This window comes from Panthera leo, chromosome E2, assembly GCF_018350215.1.
Source record: "Panthera leo isolate Ple1 chromosome E2, P.leo_Ple1_pat1.1, whole genome shotgun sequence".
Lineage (NCBI taxonomy): Eukaryota > Metazoa > Chordata > Mammalia > Carnivora > Felidae > Panthera > Panthera leo.
The window spans coordinates 15,904,153-15,921,803 of NC_056693.1; the positions used below are offsets into that span (position 1 = coordinate 15,904,153).

At 47.5% G+C, this 17,651-nt stretch overlaps 1 protein-coding gene across 1 annotated transcript; it reads left to right on the forward strand.

Annotated features, from left to right (window-relative positions):
• The first annotated feature begins 117 nt into the window (after positions 1–117).
• WDR87 (WD repeat domain 87) lies at positions 118–16,873 on the forward strand. Its single transcript, XM_042919235.1, has 9 exons — positions 118–287; positions 5,252–5,365; positions 6,384–6,551; positions 6,934–9,800; positions 10,252–10,520; positions 10,895–14,388; positions 14,521–14,565; positions 14,620–14,694; positions 14,959–16,873. The coding sequence occupies exons 2-9, from the start codon at positions 5,291–5,293 to the stop codon at positions 16,687–16,689; spliced, it is 8,724 nt and encodes a 2,907-aa protein (XP_042775169.1). The 5' UTR covers positions 118–287; positions 5,252–5,290; the 3' UTR covers positions 16,690–16,873.
• Positions 16,874–17,651: the final 778 nt, after the last annotated feature.

A 17,651-nucleotide genomic window follows, 5' to 3' on the forward strand; every position in this document is an offset into this window, starting at 1 on the left:
CCGCGGGGGAGACTTTTTTTTTCCCCTTTCGAACGCGCGCGCGGAGGCGCGCGCTGGGCTTTTTCCTACGGGCGCGCGCCAGTGCGCACGCGCGCTCACTCCTCTCCCTTCGGACACTCTGCGGAGCGCGGGGTTGGGGGGTAACTGCTCTGTCGGGCGAGTCCTCCCGCAACATCCCCAAGGTCGCTCCTTAGGCGCTCCTTCTAGGTCTAGTCCTTCACATAGGAGCTCCCGGGTGTCGCCACACACGCCGTACCCGTCCCTTGTCGGGGGTCCTGTCGTCACAGGTAATAGGCATAGCCCCGGCCTCGAAGAGTAGGACACGCCCTCCTCCCTGCCCACGCCGATGGCAGGGATGCCCGAGTGTGTAGGGATTCGGATGTGGTGGCCTCTCTCCTGCGCAAGCAGCTCCAGAGCTCTTCCTTCGACGGAAGCCTCAGGACCACCACCCACAGGGCTGCCCTGGAGGCCCTGTTAGCCACCTTTCAGTCGTTGATCACACATTCTGAGGGTGTCTAGTGCTTGTTGGGTACCTACCACCTAGGAATTTTGTTCAGATTTAGCCCACCTGCTGACATAATCTAGAATCCGACCCTTTTTTTCAAAAACTGGATGATACCACTCCAACTCCATAGGGGTTACCGAGGGAACTGGCTGGAAGTGCAAGGTCCTCTGTCAAGAAAACCCATTCGATACCTTTCCCACCTCATTCTTTCTTCCAAGAAGATGCTCAGTAAGACTTGAAGCAGGGAAGCACATATTCCTGGGGGAGGGCAGAGGGTCACTCATTTGCTCATTAATTCAACAGAAACGTATTAAACACCTACTTCATGCCAGGTTGGGTGATTGTGAGGACACCGAGAAGACAGTGTGCCTACCTTGAAGGAGCTAAGTCCGGTGGGCATATCAGACCACCGCCAGACGGTGACAATCTAAAGCGGGACTACCCAACAGAAATACAATGCAACCATATTTGCCATTTTAATTATTACATTTAAAAAATAGAGGAAGGTGAAATTAATATTTAACCCTGTATATCCAAAATAAGTTATGTTTAAAGAGAAAACATTTACATTGCTTCAATTTTAAAATTTCATTTAACCAAAACTGAAATAAAATTAAAACTCTGAGGCATTAACAAAGACACTCATTTGTGGCAGAGGTTGTCATAGCAAAAGGTTGGAAACTGCCCAAAGTCCATGAATAGAAGTTTGGATAAATAAATGCTAAGTACCATGCAGCTGGCAACTGCTGAAAAATGAGACAGAGCTATTGAGTATTAATACGAGTTAATCTCTGAGACATACTCGGTGAGAAAGAGGTGCAGGACAGCGTATGGAGTGTACTACCATTTCTAAGGATATTTTTTACACACACACTTGAGTATGTATAGAACACCTGCAAAAAGACACAACCAGGGTTACCTTTGTGAAGGGGAAACAAGAACAAGTTATCAGGTGTGAAAGGTGGCGTTTTCATTATGTGCTTCTTAGTATCTTTTGGTTCTTTTTTACTATGTTCATTTTTTTTTTTTAAGTTTTTTCAATGTTTATTTTTGAGAGCGAGACAGAGCACAAACAGAGGAGGGGCAGACAGAGAGAGAGACTACTATGTCCTTTTTAAAAAGTTGTTTAAAGGGAGGATGCTAGCTAAGTCATAGAATCATTATAAGAATTAAAACAAAACAATATATTTTAAATGCCTAATCAGTTCCTAGGATTACCTCTGGCATTACAGCCCCCCTGCCAAATTAGGCCCTTCTGGTGCCAGCTTTCTGCACCCCTGTTCCCTAATGTGAGAGCCACCATGCAGGGACCACCTCAGTGTGTGGAGGGCACATCACTCTTCTTTTGGGTGGCCAAGTCTCCTTGTTATATGTACTCACAGCACTGTGTTCCTTTCCTTCTTAAAACTGCATCTATAGAATAATTTAAGTTTGAGAAGATTAAAAGTTGCAGAGAAGTTCAAAGAATGATATAACCCATTACTCAGAATTTCTCATTGTAATCAATTTTATGACAACTCTTTGGAGTCTGCCTTCCCTGCTGAACTATAAGCTCTACAGGGCAAGAACTCTATGCCCTCACCTTCCTATAACAGAGCATGAATGACCCGCAAGGAGCCTAGGGGCCCAATGGTGTCATGGAGTGCAGTGCCCCCTAGAGCCAATTCTCTTTATTACAAAGGCAGAGCTTGCCGAAATCTGGCCTTCCATCCCACCACCACTGACAAAGTAGCTTGGAGTGGACTGCAGCTAAGAAAAGTATGTGGTGCAGTGCCAGTCACAGACCTGGTTTGTCTCCATAGCAGGGCATACCAAACCTTGGCCCCAAGTACAAACTCCCCTAAATTGACTGCAGGGCTTGAATTCTCCCATTAGATCATCTTTGGGTTACCAAGATAGTAAAAAGTCAAGACTATTGGGATTAAGGCATCTGGAGCTCACTCCAGATTTGCTTGGAAGGATAGATAATGGGATTAGGGAACCAAATGTGGGTGAACTTTAGGAGAGAGGTATCCTCTGAGGGTAACGGGAGAAAGCTGGTATGTGGGTTAGGAGAGAGTGGCAAAAAAAATACAGGTTTGGGGTTTGAAGGCCTTCTTTCTCACTGACCCCCAAGGAATGTTGCCCCCAAAGGGTCCCAACCGCTTGCTTTTTGCAGGCTAGTCAAGAGAAGTTGGACCAGAGCAGATATCATAAACAATGGAAACTGATGACAATGACTACAAATTTGTTACAAATGACTACTCTCTCCCTAACTCTGGGGCGTCGAGGAGCCAGTGGGGTAAATCTGAGCTATGGGGACTGGCCCACTGGGCCATCCACTGATGTGCAGGATGTGAAGCAGCTCACACTGGATCCTGAAATGTGGCCCAAGACAGCAGCAAGTATAGGGTTACAGGGGACTAGAATAAGGAAAGATACGGCAGGAGGGCAGCATGCAGCCTTGGGGACAGTAGAGACAGAGGCACACTAGTGCCTGACAGTCACCAGTTCCCATTAGGTTTGTGGGTCAGAGTTTCCTGAGCACCAGCTGACAGAACCTCTTCCTCCTCTGATATGATAGAAGAATCCTGAACTATGGATTGGATCTGAATTGTGGATTGGATCTACCCTGTGTAGTCTTCAACAGCTCCCTTTTCCCCTTTGAATTCATGTTCCTCCTAATGTATAATGGAGATGAATATTATCTCCCTCTCAAAATTCTTTTGAGAACTAATCAAGTGATTGGTGTGAAAACTTTTGGGGGAGGGGGCTCTAACCCACTCTACACATGAGAGGATGATGACAAGTTTTGCCTACTGTTTCCCCCCAAACCCAGCCACCAAGTCTCTGTGGCAACACAGGGTCTAGGCTTAGCCATGCCAGAGGGTGGATTCTGCTGACCTTGCCTCAGGAGGCCCGGGCCAAACTGATCTAGAACTCCAAATACTCTCCAAGTAAGCAGTTCTCAGATTTCAGTAGGCATAAAGATCAGCAGGAGAGGCTGTAAAACTCTACCCTCAGAGTTACCAATTCTTTAGATCTGGTGTGGGGCCTGATAATTTGCATTTCTAACAAGTTCCCAGGTGATAACCTACGCTGCTGGCCTAGGAGATCACACTTCAGGAGCCACTTCTTAAAACAAAGTTCATCAGTTTTCTTTCATCTGGCAGGTACAAGGATAGCCTCTAGTGCCCTCTGCTGACCAGACTATAAATTTAGCTGTCACATTTCCAGAGCAACTGAAAAGTACGAAGTATGGTTTGGAAAGAAAGAAATACTTGTCTGAGAACTAAACCAGTCTAAAAACAGCAATCGTTGTTTGTTGCTCCAGAGTATACTTAAAAAGGAATTCACAGGAATTATCTTATTTGATCTTTGCAACAATCCTGTGAAGTAGGCAAGACTGATATTTTCATTTTACAAATGAGGAAGACAAGCCCATCGTCAGACCAGTAATGCCACACTCCCTGACAGAGGAGGCTTATTAAAAGTAGGATTCCCAGGGTGTCTGGGTGGCTCAGTCAGTTGAGCGTCTGATGCTTGATATCACCTCAGGTCATGATCTTACAGTTGTGAGATTGAGCCCCATGTCAGGCTCTGCACTGAGTGTGGAGCCTGCTTGGGATTCTCTCTCTCTCTCTCTCTCTCTCTCTCTCTCTCTCTCTCTCTCTGACCTGCTTGTGCACACTCTCTCAAAATAAATAAATAAACTTTAAAATAAATAAAATAAAATAAAACAAAATAAAATTAAAATAAAATAGGGGCGCCTGGGGGGACTCAGTCAGTTAAGCTGAGTCTGGATTTCAGCGCAGGTCATGATCCCAGGATCGTGGGATCAAGTCCCACGTCGGGCTCTGCACTGACAGTGAGGAGCCTGGTTGGGATTCTTTCTCTCCCTCTTTTTGCCCTGTTTGTGTGCTCTCTCTCAAAATAAAGAAACTTTAAAAATATAAATTAAATGAAATGAAATAAAAAGTAGGATTCCCAATCCAAGAAGGAAAAGTAGAGGTTTGTCCTCATGAAGGCCACGGGGAAGGGAATGAGGAAAAGGATGATGAACAGCAGATGCATCACGGGTAAGAGAGATACTTGATTCTACAAGCCTGGGAAAACCTGCAAAGTCAAATGGCTGGATCCTTTCTCCAGCAGTGCAAGGTGGGGTCGACTCTTAGTCCTGGGCTCCATCCTCTCAATTTTCTGTTTCAGTAGTCAGACTTGAATGTCCATAGAAACACCTAGGGAAGTTGTCAGAAGTGAAGGCCCTTGGGTCCCATCTCCATGGTTCTGCTTCAGTAGGTCTAGACCAGAACCTAGGGTTCTCCATGTTAAGATGGCCCCTTCCCTAGGAATCCCCATAGTGGAAGTCCAGGGACCACGCTTTGGTTACTCCTAGTCCTTGCAAAATACTCTCTTGACACACTACCAGCAGAAAAGAAATGTTATTTTCCTATGATGGTATTCCTTTCTGGCCCCTCTCCCTGCTTCCTTCACCTGTAATAACCTAGTGAGTTAGGACAGCCAATGCTGAGATTCAATCCTCCACTCTTTTATTTATCCTCCCTAAGCCTCAGTTTTCTCATCTATAAAGTGGGGTAATACCTACCTTACTAGTAGCACCTCAGGATTAAATGAGAAGGCAGGTCTTATGCATATTCCCTGACATTCAAAGAGTGTTCAATAAACATGATTTCATGAATTGATTTTTGTTTCCTAGCTCCTCAAAAAGTAGTAATGGCTAAGCTGTCCTCTTTTGGATTCCCACAGATTTTTGAGCAACGGTCCTGACGCAGAATAATCAAGGTGATGGCTTCTTCCAGACTCATTCCCCCGTGGCAGGATTTTAAATACCTCATAAATGACATCATACATAAAAACAAGGTAATGTATATGTAGGACATAAACTTGTTATTGGCCTCTATCTGTGTTAATCATTATGAGCACTTCACAGGAGCATAGATTTTTCCATGGAAGCAGGAAGCAGGCACAGTAGGAGATGGGCCATCAATTTCCAAATGAGTCTAGGGATCTCTTGCAAGTACACTTTGATAGTGGAAGGTGAACACTTTGGGGAGAGAGATTTTTCTCAAAGAGAAGGGAGAAGGCACCAGACAGAACATTTGCCAACCTCAGTTTTGCTATGGTTGGCTCTGTGTAAACCATCCCAGGTACATGTTTCATAGCACATGCTCTATCACGGTGGGATAATACACACACTATCTTCCTCTGTCAAGTTTAAAAGCCAGGTAGGGTGTCCTAAAAGTCTTTATGCACTTTTAAGCTTTAAGAACTTCAAGCTGAGGGCTCCTGGGTGGCTCATTTGATTGAGTGTCCGACTTCGGCTCAGGTCATGATCTCGTGGTTCATGAGTTCGAGCCCCGTATGGGCTTCTGTGCTGACAGCTCAGAGCCTGGAGCCTGCTTCGGATTCTGTGTCTCCCTCTCTCTCTGCGTCTCCCCTGCTCACGCTCTGTCTCTCTTAAAACTAAATACACATTTAAAAAATAAAAAAAATAAAAAGAACTTCAAGCTGCATGGATTTTTTTGGTCACACTCTGTTACATATAATGTAGGTATACGGTGGTGCCCTTGCCTGGGTAATGTGTTAAATGCGTCTTTTATGACATAGAGAACAGGTATGTTGGGAACATGATTTCCCCTGTGCTCACACTATGAAATTTGCCCGTATAGGCCCTGTAGAGGTTCGGTTCTCTCTTGTGTTGGGTGTTGTGTGGCTCGCTTGTGAAGCGCGAGTGTCCTACAAGGGATAAAGCTGTGCATGTGGGGGGGTAATGGGCACGAGGCATGACTTTGGGAACTGCTTCGGTTGGGACTTGTGTGAGAATATACTTAGTGCCTGTGTGCCCTGGCCTCTTCACTTACACCATACCTCTCCCCAGCAAGCTTCAGATGACTCAAACAAGGATGTAGTTGTGCTGAGCGACCGGTCCCAGATACTGTTCAGAGAGTCTCGCCATCCTCACAATATGCCGCTTATATGCCATTACTTCAGCGATGCCAGCTTCTTTGCCTCCCTCTCTTGGGTGACAAGCACAAAAGAAATACAGGTAAAACTGCCTAGCTTTTCTTCTCCTTCTTAGCCCATTCTACAGGGGCCATGCCCACATAAGCTCTCACCCCAGACCAACAAAGGAAAATCTACCTCTTGATGAAAGTGACCTAGATCTAAGATTCCCCCCTCATCCTTTCTCTGATTACAGTCTCCCCACTGAGTAGATTTTCTGGTTCCCCTAAAGTAGGCTAAGGTTAGGGAAGGGGTCCCAAGCTTCCTGCTTCTACCGTATTCCCAATTCCCATAACCAGGGGGTAAAAACACTCTAGAGTCTTCCAAGTCCTCTTCAGGACAAGAATGGGGGAAAATAGTGGACTGTTCTGCCCTTTCCTCTTCTACTATCTCTTCTAGGCAGTTTCCATCTTACTGTCTTCTAGGCTATAGTATGGATGAAGAGCAAAACTGAGGACATGGTCGAGAAGAGAGTATTCTCCATGACTGAACGGTTGCCGCCTATCCAGTCCATGGTCCACACGGGTTCCTTTCACATCCTCGTGGCCTACTGTGGCGACCTGATCCTGAGGCTCTTTGGGGACCACTTTCGGTCATTCAAACCCCTGAGTATAGTGCCCTGCCGCTTTAACATCAACTGCCTCTGCTATGACCCAGAAATGAAAATGCTTCTGTCAGGCAGCCTGGGGGCCGTTGTCACTTGGATCATTGAGCGGAGTGGCAAGGGCCTCCAAATAGCCCACATGGTTCCCATGCCTGGTGATGAGCTTGTCCAAGACATCATGCTGAATGGCCCCAATGGCTCCCTCCTGGCCCTGTGTGAAACTATGGTGAGGGTCCTCGAGCGCCAGGGTCACGGCCAGCTAGCTGAGGTGGAGAGGTTCACTTCTACCACCAGTGGCTCCTCTATCACCTGCTGCTTCACCTGTTTTGACCAGGGCCTTCTCTATGCTGGGAACAACACTGGGGAAATCCAAGTATGGAGCCTCATTCGGGGCCACTCTATCCATAGTTTCAAGGCCCATTTCTCATCAGTAGTCTGTATCCGCAGCCGGCCCGAAGCCCACACCCTGCTGACGGCTGGCAAGGAAGGCTTAATCAAGGAGTGGAACCTCACTTCCGGGAACCTGCTGCGGTGGCTCGAACTCGAGGAGGAGCTCTGTCGACTCCAGTTTATTGACAGCATTACTTTCTTCTGCCAGACTACCTTTTCTTTCTCCTTGCGCCGTCTGCCCTGCTTCTACAGCCTATTCAATGTCTGTGGCTCTGCTCCCCAGCAGGTGCGTCGGGTCCGCTGCGGTGATAACTGCTTCCGGATCCTGTGCACTACTGACGATGGCTTATTGCGCTTTGTGTCCCCAGTCACAGGGGATCTTCTGCTCCTCACCTGGCCCTTCTCACTCCTGGACCAAGCTGTGGATTGGGCCTATGACCCAGAGAAAGAGGAGCTCTTTGTAGCGACAGGCAGCGCAGATGTGCTGGTGTTTGACACGACCCGTTGCCCATGCCCGGCCAAGTATCTCTTGTGCACCTCACCCGATTCTCAAGACTGGGTACAATGCCTGGCTTACGGGCATTTCTACCTGGGTCGGGGTCTACAAGGACTAATGTTCTCTGGACACCAGAGTGGTGTGATAAGAGTGCTTTCCCAGCACAGCTGTGCCCGAATAGAGAAGTTCATGCATTTTGGAGCTGTACTGGCACTCTCTACGCTGCCTGAAGGGCTTTTTGGTAGCCGAGAAAATGCTTTGCTCTGCTCCTATGGAATGGATGACTACGTCCACCTATCAGAAGCAGTGTTTGAAGGGAAGAAAGTACGTTTGAAGCCCCTCACCAGCATCCTCAGCAGCTGTCACCTAAAACACCTGATACTCTTACCCAATTCTGTGGGTGCCATCACAGAGACTAACTGCCTGCGTCTCTGGAAGTTCCGTGCTTTCCTGTCCTCTGAGTCACAGGAAGGCTCGGCGTTCATAGAGACATTGCCTCTGCACCAGTGTACCATCACATCCTTTGACGTCTGCCTGTCCTTGAGTCTTTTTGTCACAGGTGCTATTGATGGCTCTGTCCGGGTCTGGAACTTCCATGGCAGACTTGTAGCTATGCTGGACTCATCGCTGCACTTTGGCCCACTCTGCTTTGCAAATGACCGGGGTGACTTGCTTGTGACCTTTAACCAGAGTCTTTATCTGGTGTCCTGTCTCAAACTGCTTCACCCAACTCTGCTGTCTCGCCTTTCCTTTATGAGCATGCCGGATGAAGTGCTAGAGACCCCTAAGCCTTTCATACCCAGCTTTTTCTTCTCCTTTGAGACCATGTTTGTGCCCAAGTATATCTACCTTGAAAAAGGGCAACAGGAATTAGTGGGACTAGAGGAACTGGTCAATAAGCGGGCCATTGCCTTTGACCATACGGTGCCCCATGTCATAGAAGATGAGCAAGGGAGTCCCATAGTACTGTCTGCCTTCAGACATGATTCTGAAACCAATTCGATGGAGGTGAGAAAATCTCATCACTCCCATTACGTGGTTCCTCCCCAACTACAGCTGACTACCTGGGAGGGACTCAACCCCTACCAAATACTGCGATGCTACTTTGGTAAAGGGCGGAAATGGCTGTTGGCTCCTGACTGCTACATCCCCAACTCAGTGATTCGTGCCCGTCTTTGGCCAGAGGGCTGTCCAATATTCCTCCAGTGCACCCTGCATTCACCTATGCGGGAAATAGAATGGGACAAGTCCCAACAATTCTTCTTCTGGCACAGTAGGGCAAAATTTGTAAGTGATGGAGGAGTATATTTACAGGAAAAGGAGGATGAAGACTTCATACAAATGAGATTATCCAAGGATGTAACCTACAGTGTCCTTACAGACTCGGCAAACCGCAGTTGGCTGGGCAAAAAGATGAGTGAAATAGCTATTAATAGCCTGGTGGAGACAATCCTCAACATTATGATCCATGCTTCTCCACTCAAGTACCAATGCTGTATTGGTGCATTAGGGCAAATCTTTGCCTCTTACGAGGTGTCTTCAGCCCTGCGCTCTGAAACAGCCCATCATCTACTGGATGATACCACCAATTCCAATCCACTGATCCGAGAGCTAGCCTGGGAAGGGCTGAAGCGTCTAGGAATGATTACTCATCTCTTTGCCATGCCTCTGGCCCAAGGATTGATGGACAAGGACCAAAGAGTGAGGAGTAAGGCCCTGAGCCTCATGGATGACACTGGAATCCACACTAAGTCCTCACTCCTAAACTTGATCCAGCACCAAGAGACCTTCCAGGAGATGCAGTAAGTTTTTTGTGCCTTCTGCAATTCTTGACTAGCCTCTAGTTTTCTTCTCCCCTTCCCTTCCTTCACTATCTCTTTGTACCTGTGCATTCATTCTTCCTGTCCTTTTTCTCTTTCATAGTCTTTTTCCATTCCTAGACCCTCCTGACAATCCCCACTGCTCACTCCTGTCTCCCATTTCTTCTCCTACTCCTGTGTGTCCCTTACTTCTCGAAGTTCCCCTGTTCATCCTTTTCTCCTACCCCTACAATCCCCATACAAACAACTCCATTCATTGCCACCTTGGCTTTCTAGATTTCTTCTTTCTTCTTGGACTTTCTTTACCTCGACATACACTGTCTCTTAGCCACTTTGCCAAGCCCCTAACCTGTTCCATGGTAGTTCTTTCCTTCTCATTCTCCCTGTTGTCTCTGACTCACCATGTCAGAGGAATCTCCTTTGACTTTCATAGGCGGGAAATGATTGGGGAGGAATCCCTGGACCATCTGCTGGGGATGCAGGCAACAGATCTACAAATGCTTCACACTCAAGTGGAGCAGCGACTGAATGAAAACCTGACCTTGTCAGAGGGAGACAAAAAGCCTGCATTTTCTTTAGAGGTTGCAAGAATTTCTGAACTTTTGTCCCTTTCCAAGAAACCTGAAGTTCCTAAAGAATCTGAAGTTGCCATCAAGCCCAGCAAAGGCCAAAGACGGGGCCGAGCAGGGAGAAAAAAGCACAGTATGTATGGGGTGATCTGGTTCATGCCTCAGGGTCCCCAAGAGGCAACACAGTTAGGGCTAACATGGGTCAAGAGATATCAACCAGGTAGGACTAGAGACAAGTAGACAGATGTTTTCACCAAAAGAACTTTCCTAGGAAGAATCTACCCAAACTCAGGGAGACTTCAAGGCTTATGTTCATAGGATTTGGGAGGGGGGAGGACTGGAATAAAGTAAGGAGAATCCTTTTTTTTTTTTTTTTTAAGCCTCAGCCCCTCTGTTGCTACTTCTTTTATGGCAATTCCTCTTAGCTCATGCCATTAGTGGGAAGGGTGTGACTTAAGCCTTCCATGCCATGCCTTCCTTATCTATGTCTCATGATCTTCCCTGCAGCCCGAAAATTATGGCGGGCCCTCAAGAAAATAAAAGGGGCTGGCAAAGCACCAGGTCCCTTAGAGGGTGAAAGTGACCAGAGTGAAGCTGCACTATATGAGGTGAAGGATACAGCCATCCGTTCTGGAAGGTCTTCAACCGTAAGTGTGTTAAAGATTTCAAAAGATGCTGAACAACAACCTCCAGAGGAAGACACTCCAAAGGACCATACTGCACTGACCCTGAAGATGCTGAGGAAATTACATGACAAAAGAGGCAAGAAAAAAACAGTTAAGAAGCCCCTAAAGAGGCACAAGAAGAAGACAAAAGAATCTGGAGTTACAGTTGAGAAATCTCTGTCTGCTGTAAAGGTTGAACCTGTTGTGAAGACGCTGAAGGCCAGAGGGCGAGGTGCCTCTGGAGTGCCTGGCCACAGGGCCACCCCTGGAGATGGCTCATCATGGCGGGATGCTCTGTGTCGTCTTATGACCCTGAGAATATCTGGTTCCCAAACCAAAATGTCAGAAGCTCTAAACATGGAGCTAGTGACCATGGCTCAAGAGGTACTGGCAGATCGGCAGCCCAGTTGGGAACTTTTTCAGGAGATCTGCCCCTTTTTGAAGAAAAAAAGTGGCGTTCTGCTTGAGGACCACAACTGGGATGTAGCCTGGCCAGAGGAGAAACCAATTTTTATTCATGAGGGGGCAATTAGAGAAGATGTAGCGATCAGGAGGGAGGATGAGATACCAGAGGCACATGAGCAAGTGCAAAAGGAAGCAAGCAACATGCCAAACTTGCAGGAAACCCAGGTGATTTCCAAAAAAGGCAAGAAAAAGAAAGTTATGTTTTTAGAACCAGGTTACCTAACCAAGGGAAAACGAATATCAAAGAAAGAAGAGAAGAAATCCTTTAAGAAGCCCTTTAAACAAGAGAGGAAAGCAGTCTGGCAGGGAATAAAAGTGGATAAAAAACAGAGGAAAGTGGCCAAAGGAGAGAGGGATGTGGGTCAGGAAGTGGAGGAAATGGCCAAACCAGAGGAGGGAGTGGTTGTACAAGAAGGAAGACCAGTTACAGAAGAGAGGAAGCTGTCTTGGCAGGAGTGGAAGAAGTCCTGGGATGAGTGGACACAGGCCCGTGGTGAGATGAGGATATCCTGGAATGAATGGAAGGAAGCTTCGGACAGGAAGCATCTTGAGGAAGAGGAGGAAGCACAAACGGATAAAAAGAAGCCACTCGCAGATGAGAAAAAGCTGGATGAGGACAAGAGGAAGCTGAGATGGGATGAGTGGGCAGAGATCTGGGAACAGGTATCAGCCGGGTCCAAGGAGCCACAGTTCAAGGATAAGGAGGAGGAACTGACCCTGGAGGGAGAAAAATTTTTTCAGAAATGGGGAGAAGGAGAAGAAGGAGGAGGAGGAGAAGAAGAGCTAAGACAAACCCAAAAAGAATATAAACAGGCCTATATCGAGAGGAAACAGGCCCAGGCTGAAAGAAAACGAGCCCAAGAAGAAAGGAAGCTGGCACAAGAAGAAGAGAAGTTAGCACAAGAAGAGAGAAAGCTGGCCCAGGAAGAGAGGAAACTTGCCAGAGAATATGGGAAGCTGGCTCAAAGAGACAGGACAATGGCCCAGGCAGAGAGGATGTTTGTCCACAAAGAGGAAAAACTGGCCCAAAGAGAGGAGAAGCTAACCCAGGAAGCAGAGAAACTGGCCCAGAAAAGGAAGAAACTGGCCAAGAAATCTGAGGCACTGGCTCGAGAAGAAGAGAAAATAGCAAAGAGAGGAGGGAAGCTGGCTGAGGCAAAAACAGTATTAGTCCAGAAAATGGAAAAACTGGAGCAGAAGGAGCAAGATCTGGCATTGCAAGAAAAGGAACTATCCCAGGAATTGGAGGAGCTGGCATTGGAAGAGGAGGACCTGGCTTGGAAAGAAGAAGAACTGAGCCAGGAAGAGAAGGAGTTAGCTGAGGAGGAGGAAGGACTGGGCCAGGAAGAGAAGACACTGGCCTGGCAAGAGCAGAAACTGATTAAGGAAGAGAAAGCACTGGCCCTGGAAGAAGAGTTGCTGATCCAGGAAGAGAGGAAACTGGCCAAAGACAAGGAGAAACTGCCTGAAGAAGAGGAAAGGCTTGCCCAGAAAAGGAAAAAACTGATGGAGAACAAGTTAAAACTGGCCCAGGAAAAAGAAAAATTGGTCCAGAAGAAGGAGAAACTCATAAAGAACAAGGATATCCTAGCCTGGAGGGGGAAGTCTCTGGCTCAGGAGAAGGAGAATCTGCTTTATGAGAGAGCGAAATTTACTCAGAAGAAAAATAACTTCCTGAAGTTCAAAGAAAACCTCACCCAGAACAGAAATAAATTAATTGAAGCAAAGGAGCAACTGGATGTGTACAAGAAGAAACTGGTTCAGGTAGAGGAGACGCTGATGGAAGAAAAGGAAAAACTTTCCCAGAAGAAGGAGAAGCTGGCTAAGGCAGAGAAAAAGCTGGCCCAATTAGAGGAAAGTCTGGCTGAGAAGCGGCACAATCTATCCCTGGACAAGATGAAGTTAGCTGTGGAGAAGAGGGCAATATTTCAAGAACTGAAACTCCTCAGAGGAGAGTGGGAGAGCACCAAGGAAGAAAAGGCACTGGACATGGAAATGAAGAAACTGGCCCAAGAGAAGGTGAGGCTGGCTGAGGGAAAGCAAACTCTCTTCTCAGGAGAGACCAAAGAAGCCTTAAAACAGGGGAAACTGACTAAGAATGAGCTAGAACTAATCAAGAAGAAATTGTCACTAGAGGAGAAGATACTGGCATATGAAGATAGGATATTGGCCACAGAGCAAAGGGACATTGCCAAAGGAAAACTGGAATATACCAGAGGAGAAAGAGTGTATGCCCAGGAAGAGAGGAAGCTGGCCAAAGTAATAAGGAAGTTGGCTACAGAAAGGGAGGGCACTTCCAAGGAACAATCAAAAGCGAGCGGCAAAATCTTACCGGCACTTCAAAACCTTATCAAAGAAGAAACGAAACTGACCCAGGAAGAAATAGAGCTGACAAAGAGAAAGAGGTCATTCTTTGCAAAGGAAAGGAGATTGGGCAAGGAACAAAATAAACTTGATGCTAAAGAGTGGGATTTTTCAGAGGAACAACTGGAAATAACCAAAGATGAGAAGAAACTGGCTAAGAAGCAGAGAAAACTGGCCAAGGAAATGAAAAGAATGATAAAGAAAGAGGAAGAAATAACCAAGGAAGAAAGCAGATTGGCCAGACAACAGAGAGAAATCATACAGGAAGAAGAGGAGGGAGCAGTAACAGAGGAAGAAGAGGTAATACCATTGCTTGAACAAAGGTCGAGAAAGAGAAAAGAGCTAAAGACAGTGGTTACAACAAAGGGAGAGCTTCCCAGTCAAAGGGAAAGTAGGGAGAGCTTTTCCAAGGAAGTGGAAAGCCTATTAGATGAAATAGAGGGAGAGAGCTTGTCTGAGGAGGAGGAAGAGGAGGAGGAAGAGGAGGAGGAGGAAGAGGAGGAGGGAGTTGTGGGGGAGGGGGCGGTAAGGGAAGGGGTGATGGAGGAGGGGGTGGTGGAGGAGGTGGAGGTGGAAGAGGAGGGAAAGGAGGAGAAAGAGAAGAAGGAGGAGGAGGAGGAGGTGCAGGAACAGGAGGAGGAAGAAGAGGAGGAGGAAGAGGAGGAGGAAGAGGAGGAGGAGGGAGTGGTGGAGGAGGGGGCAGTAAGGGAAGGGGTGATGGAAGAGGGGGTGGTGGAGGAGGAGGTGGAGGTGGAAGAGGAGGGAGAGGAGGAGAAAGAGAAGAAGAAAAAGAAAAAGAGGAAGGAGAAAGAGGTGCAGGAAGAGGAGGAGGAGGAGGAGGAGGAGGAAAAGGAGGAGGAGGAGGAAAAGGAGGAGAAGGAGGGAGTAGTGGAGGAGAGGGCAGTAAGGGAAGGGGTGATGGAGGTGGGGGTGGTGGAGGAGGAGGTGGAGGTGGAAGAGGAGGGAAAGGAGGAGAAAGAGAAGGAGGAGGAGGAGGTGCAGGAACAGGGTGAGGAGGAAGAGGAAAAAGAGGAGGAGGAGGAGGAAAAAGAGGAGGAGGAGGAAGGGGAAGAGAAGGAAGTGTCAGTGGAGGAGGAGGAAGTATCAGAGGAGGAGGAGGAAAGCATCAGTGAGGAAGATTCAGAAAGTCTGAGTGAGAAAGACTCACTAGAGAAAAGCTCACTGGAAGAAGAGGCAGACAAGGAAAAAGAGATCTTTAAAAAAGAAAAATTACCTAAGCTTCAAGAACAAAGACAAAAAGACCGAAGAGGAAGAGAAATAATCCCCTCTATTGGAAAAAGAATCCCTGATATCAAAGACAGTGCTATACAACTAAAAGTTCTGAAAGTCCCTTCCAAGGAACTGATCTCAATAGCTTTGGACAGGAAAGAGAAGATACCAGTGCCAGTGTCAATGAAACAAGTATCCTGGGAAGAAAAGGCCAGAACACTTGAGACATCCAGGACATTTCCAGAGTCAAGGTTTTTGGATAAAAAAGAACTGTTGAAGAAACATAAGCCCTTACCTCTCCAAGTTTTGGATAGAGTTTTGCAGTCCCCAGAGCCAGACTTCAAGACCTCATGTTTATCTCACATATTGAGGAAGACCATGGAAGCTCACAAACTCCAAGGCAAACCACTAGGGCCCAAGTGGCAGTGGATTTTGTGGCATCATCCATCTCTGAGGAGACAGACTGAGGTGCAATTACCTGTGCCCCGAATCTTGGCTAAGAAAACAGGCGCTGAGCTAAGACTCTCGGATGTAGAGTGGCTCCACCATGTCCTAGAACGGCTGGAGGCAGGAGAACAGCTTTCTAGGGATAGTTTCCACAGATTGTGCCAGCTTCTCAAAGACCTCACCTCAAAGGGAAACCTAGACTGGATACATCTGGCCCAACTCGAAGCCATTGTGAACCGTCACAAGCAGGTCCTGGAATCACGAAGTGCAAAACCCACTAAGGAGCCCACGGGTCCAAAGTACCTGAAAGTGATCCCTCCTATAAAAGGAAAGGAAAAGGAAAGCTGGTTAAAACCTCTGGCTGTCCCCCCATCAAAGCCTCCATTAGATACCCAAAGGATTCCAACCCCAAAGGGTATAAACTGGCACCTTCTAGGAGAGCCTTACAGGAGCGCACGGGCAGAGCAGATGTCCGCTGCTCTCAGGGAGATGGAGAGGAGACACTGTCATCCCACCACAAAAGCCATGTTCCCAGGTGCTGAGGGCTCAGTGGAAAAACAAACCCTTGCACTGATGTTTCAAAAGGACTTCTGGGCTTTTAAGGATAAAGGCAGGTTTCCCAAATTGCCCAAGCTGGAAAAGAAGGCACAGGCCGTCTCCAAGAAGAAGGAAGAGCTGCCTCAATGGGAGACGTTTGTGGCACTCTACTATGTTCTGCGGATGTTGCAACAGCGATATGCAGATGACAGCGCCACTTGGATGGAACAGTTCTACCAGCTCATGGACCTGTACCACCTTAAGTCACCCCGAATCCAGAGGCTTCTGCAGGAGCTATTACTGAGGGGGGAGCCCCAGTCCCAAGAGATCAGCTACAAGGAGGCCCTATGGGCCACGGACCTAGCTCCTGGGGAGAGGTTGTTTTACCACCTGCTTTGTGGTGGCTCTCAGAACTCTAAGGGTCCCCTGGAGTTCCAGGAGGTGGTGTCCCTCCCAGGTCAGAATAATGTCTGTACCACACTTCCCATGGGCATTGCTCACTATGGGATCTTAGAACTCGCCTGGAAGAGCCTGCCTGAAGCGGATATTCACCTCACCAAGGAAATGCCCCACATCATTGCTCCCACCCCCTAATCTGGGACTGACGGGAGGTCAGGACTTTTCACTCCCACCTGGAGAAAGGCCTTGTCACCATAATCTAGACCCTTATCCCTAGGGCCCACATAGAGTTTGGGCCAGGCGAAAGCCCTTTCCCTACCCAGCTCCAGAAACAAGCTTCGATATATGGAATAAAGAGGAGGCTCTCATTTGCAGCAGGCCCTGTAATATGTGTCCCTGTTCCTCAAACATTGCTTCTCCAGAAAGGTAGCCAGGGAGGCCAGATATATATTCCTCAGAGTGGGAAAAGATCCCAAAAGGCATTGGGCACTTACCCTCTGGAGGCCTTCAGCCAGAAGAGTCTGTCCTTGTCCTCTTCCTTCCTTGCTTCCCCCCATCCCCCCCTAAAGACCACAGGAAGGAAAGTATCTGGCACAGAAATAAATGAAGATCTGGCATTAATATAAGAGGCACTGATATAGTAGAAAGAAAATGGACTTTAGAATCAGAAGACCCAGCATAGTGTTTGGAGGTTTGCAATGGAGGCAGACTCTACTCCACTGTTCATAGCTCTGCATGCTGATGGCTGGGAGTCCCGAACGGCAGGTGTGATGAGTGTTGAGGAGACCCTGAGTGTATCTCATGATCCCTTCCCTCTAGCGATGAAGGAGACAAAAGTTAAAGGGAAGGGGTGGTAAAGTGGAGGAAGTTGTCCCTGACAGTAACTGTGTTCCTTCCCTGATCTCCTCTCCCTACCATGGGAACTTCAGAGTTGCCTCTCTCCAGGTAAGCTGAACCTTCCGTCAGCTTTTGGTGAGCCATCTATGCCATTTTCTACCCCTCATCCCAAGCTCTCCTTTGTTATTCCACTCTCTATACCTGAGTTTAGCTTTGTGGGAGAAGCCAGGGGTAGAGGGCAAGAGAACATTCTGAGAAGGCGAATTCACCTCAGAGGCCAAGCAGTATAGGTCCACATGGAGAGTATAAGAGTTATGGGA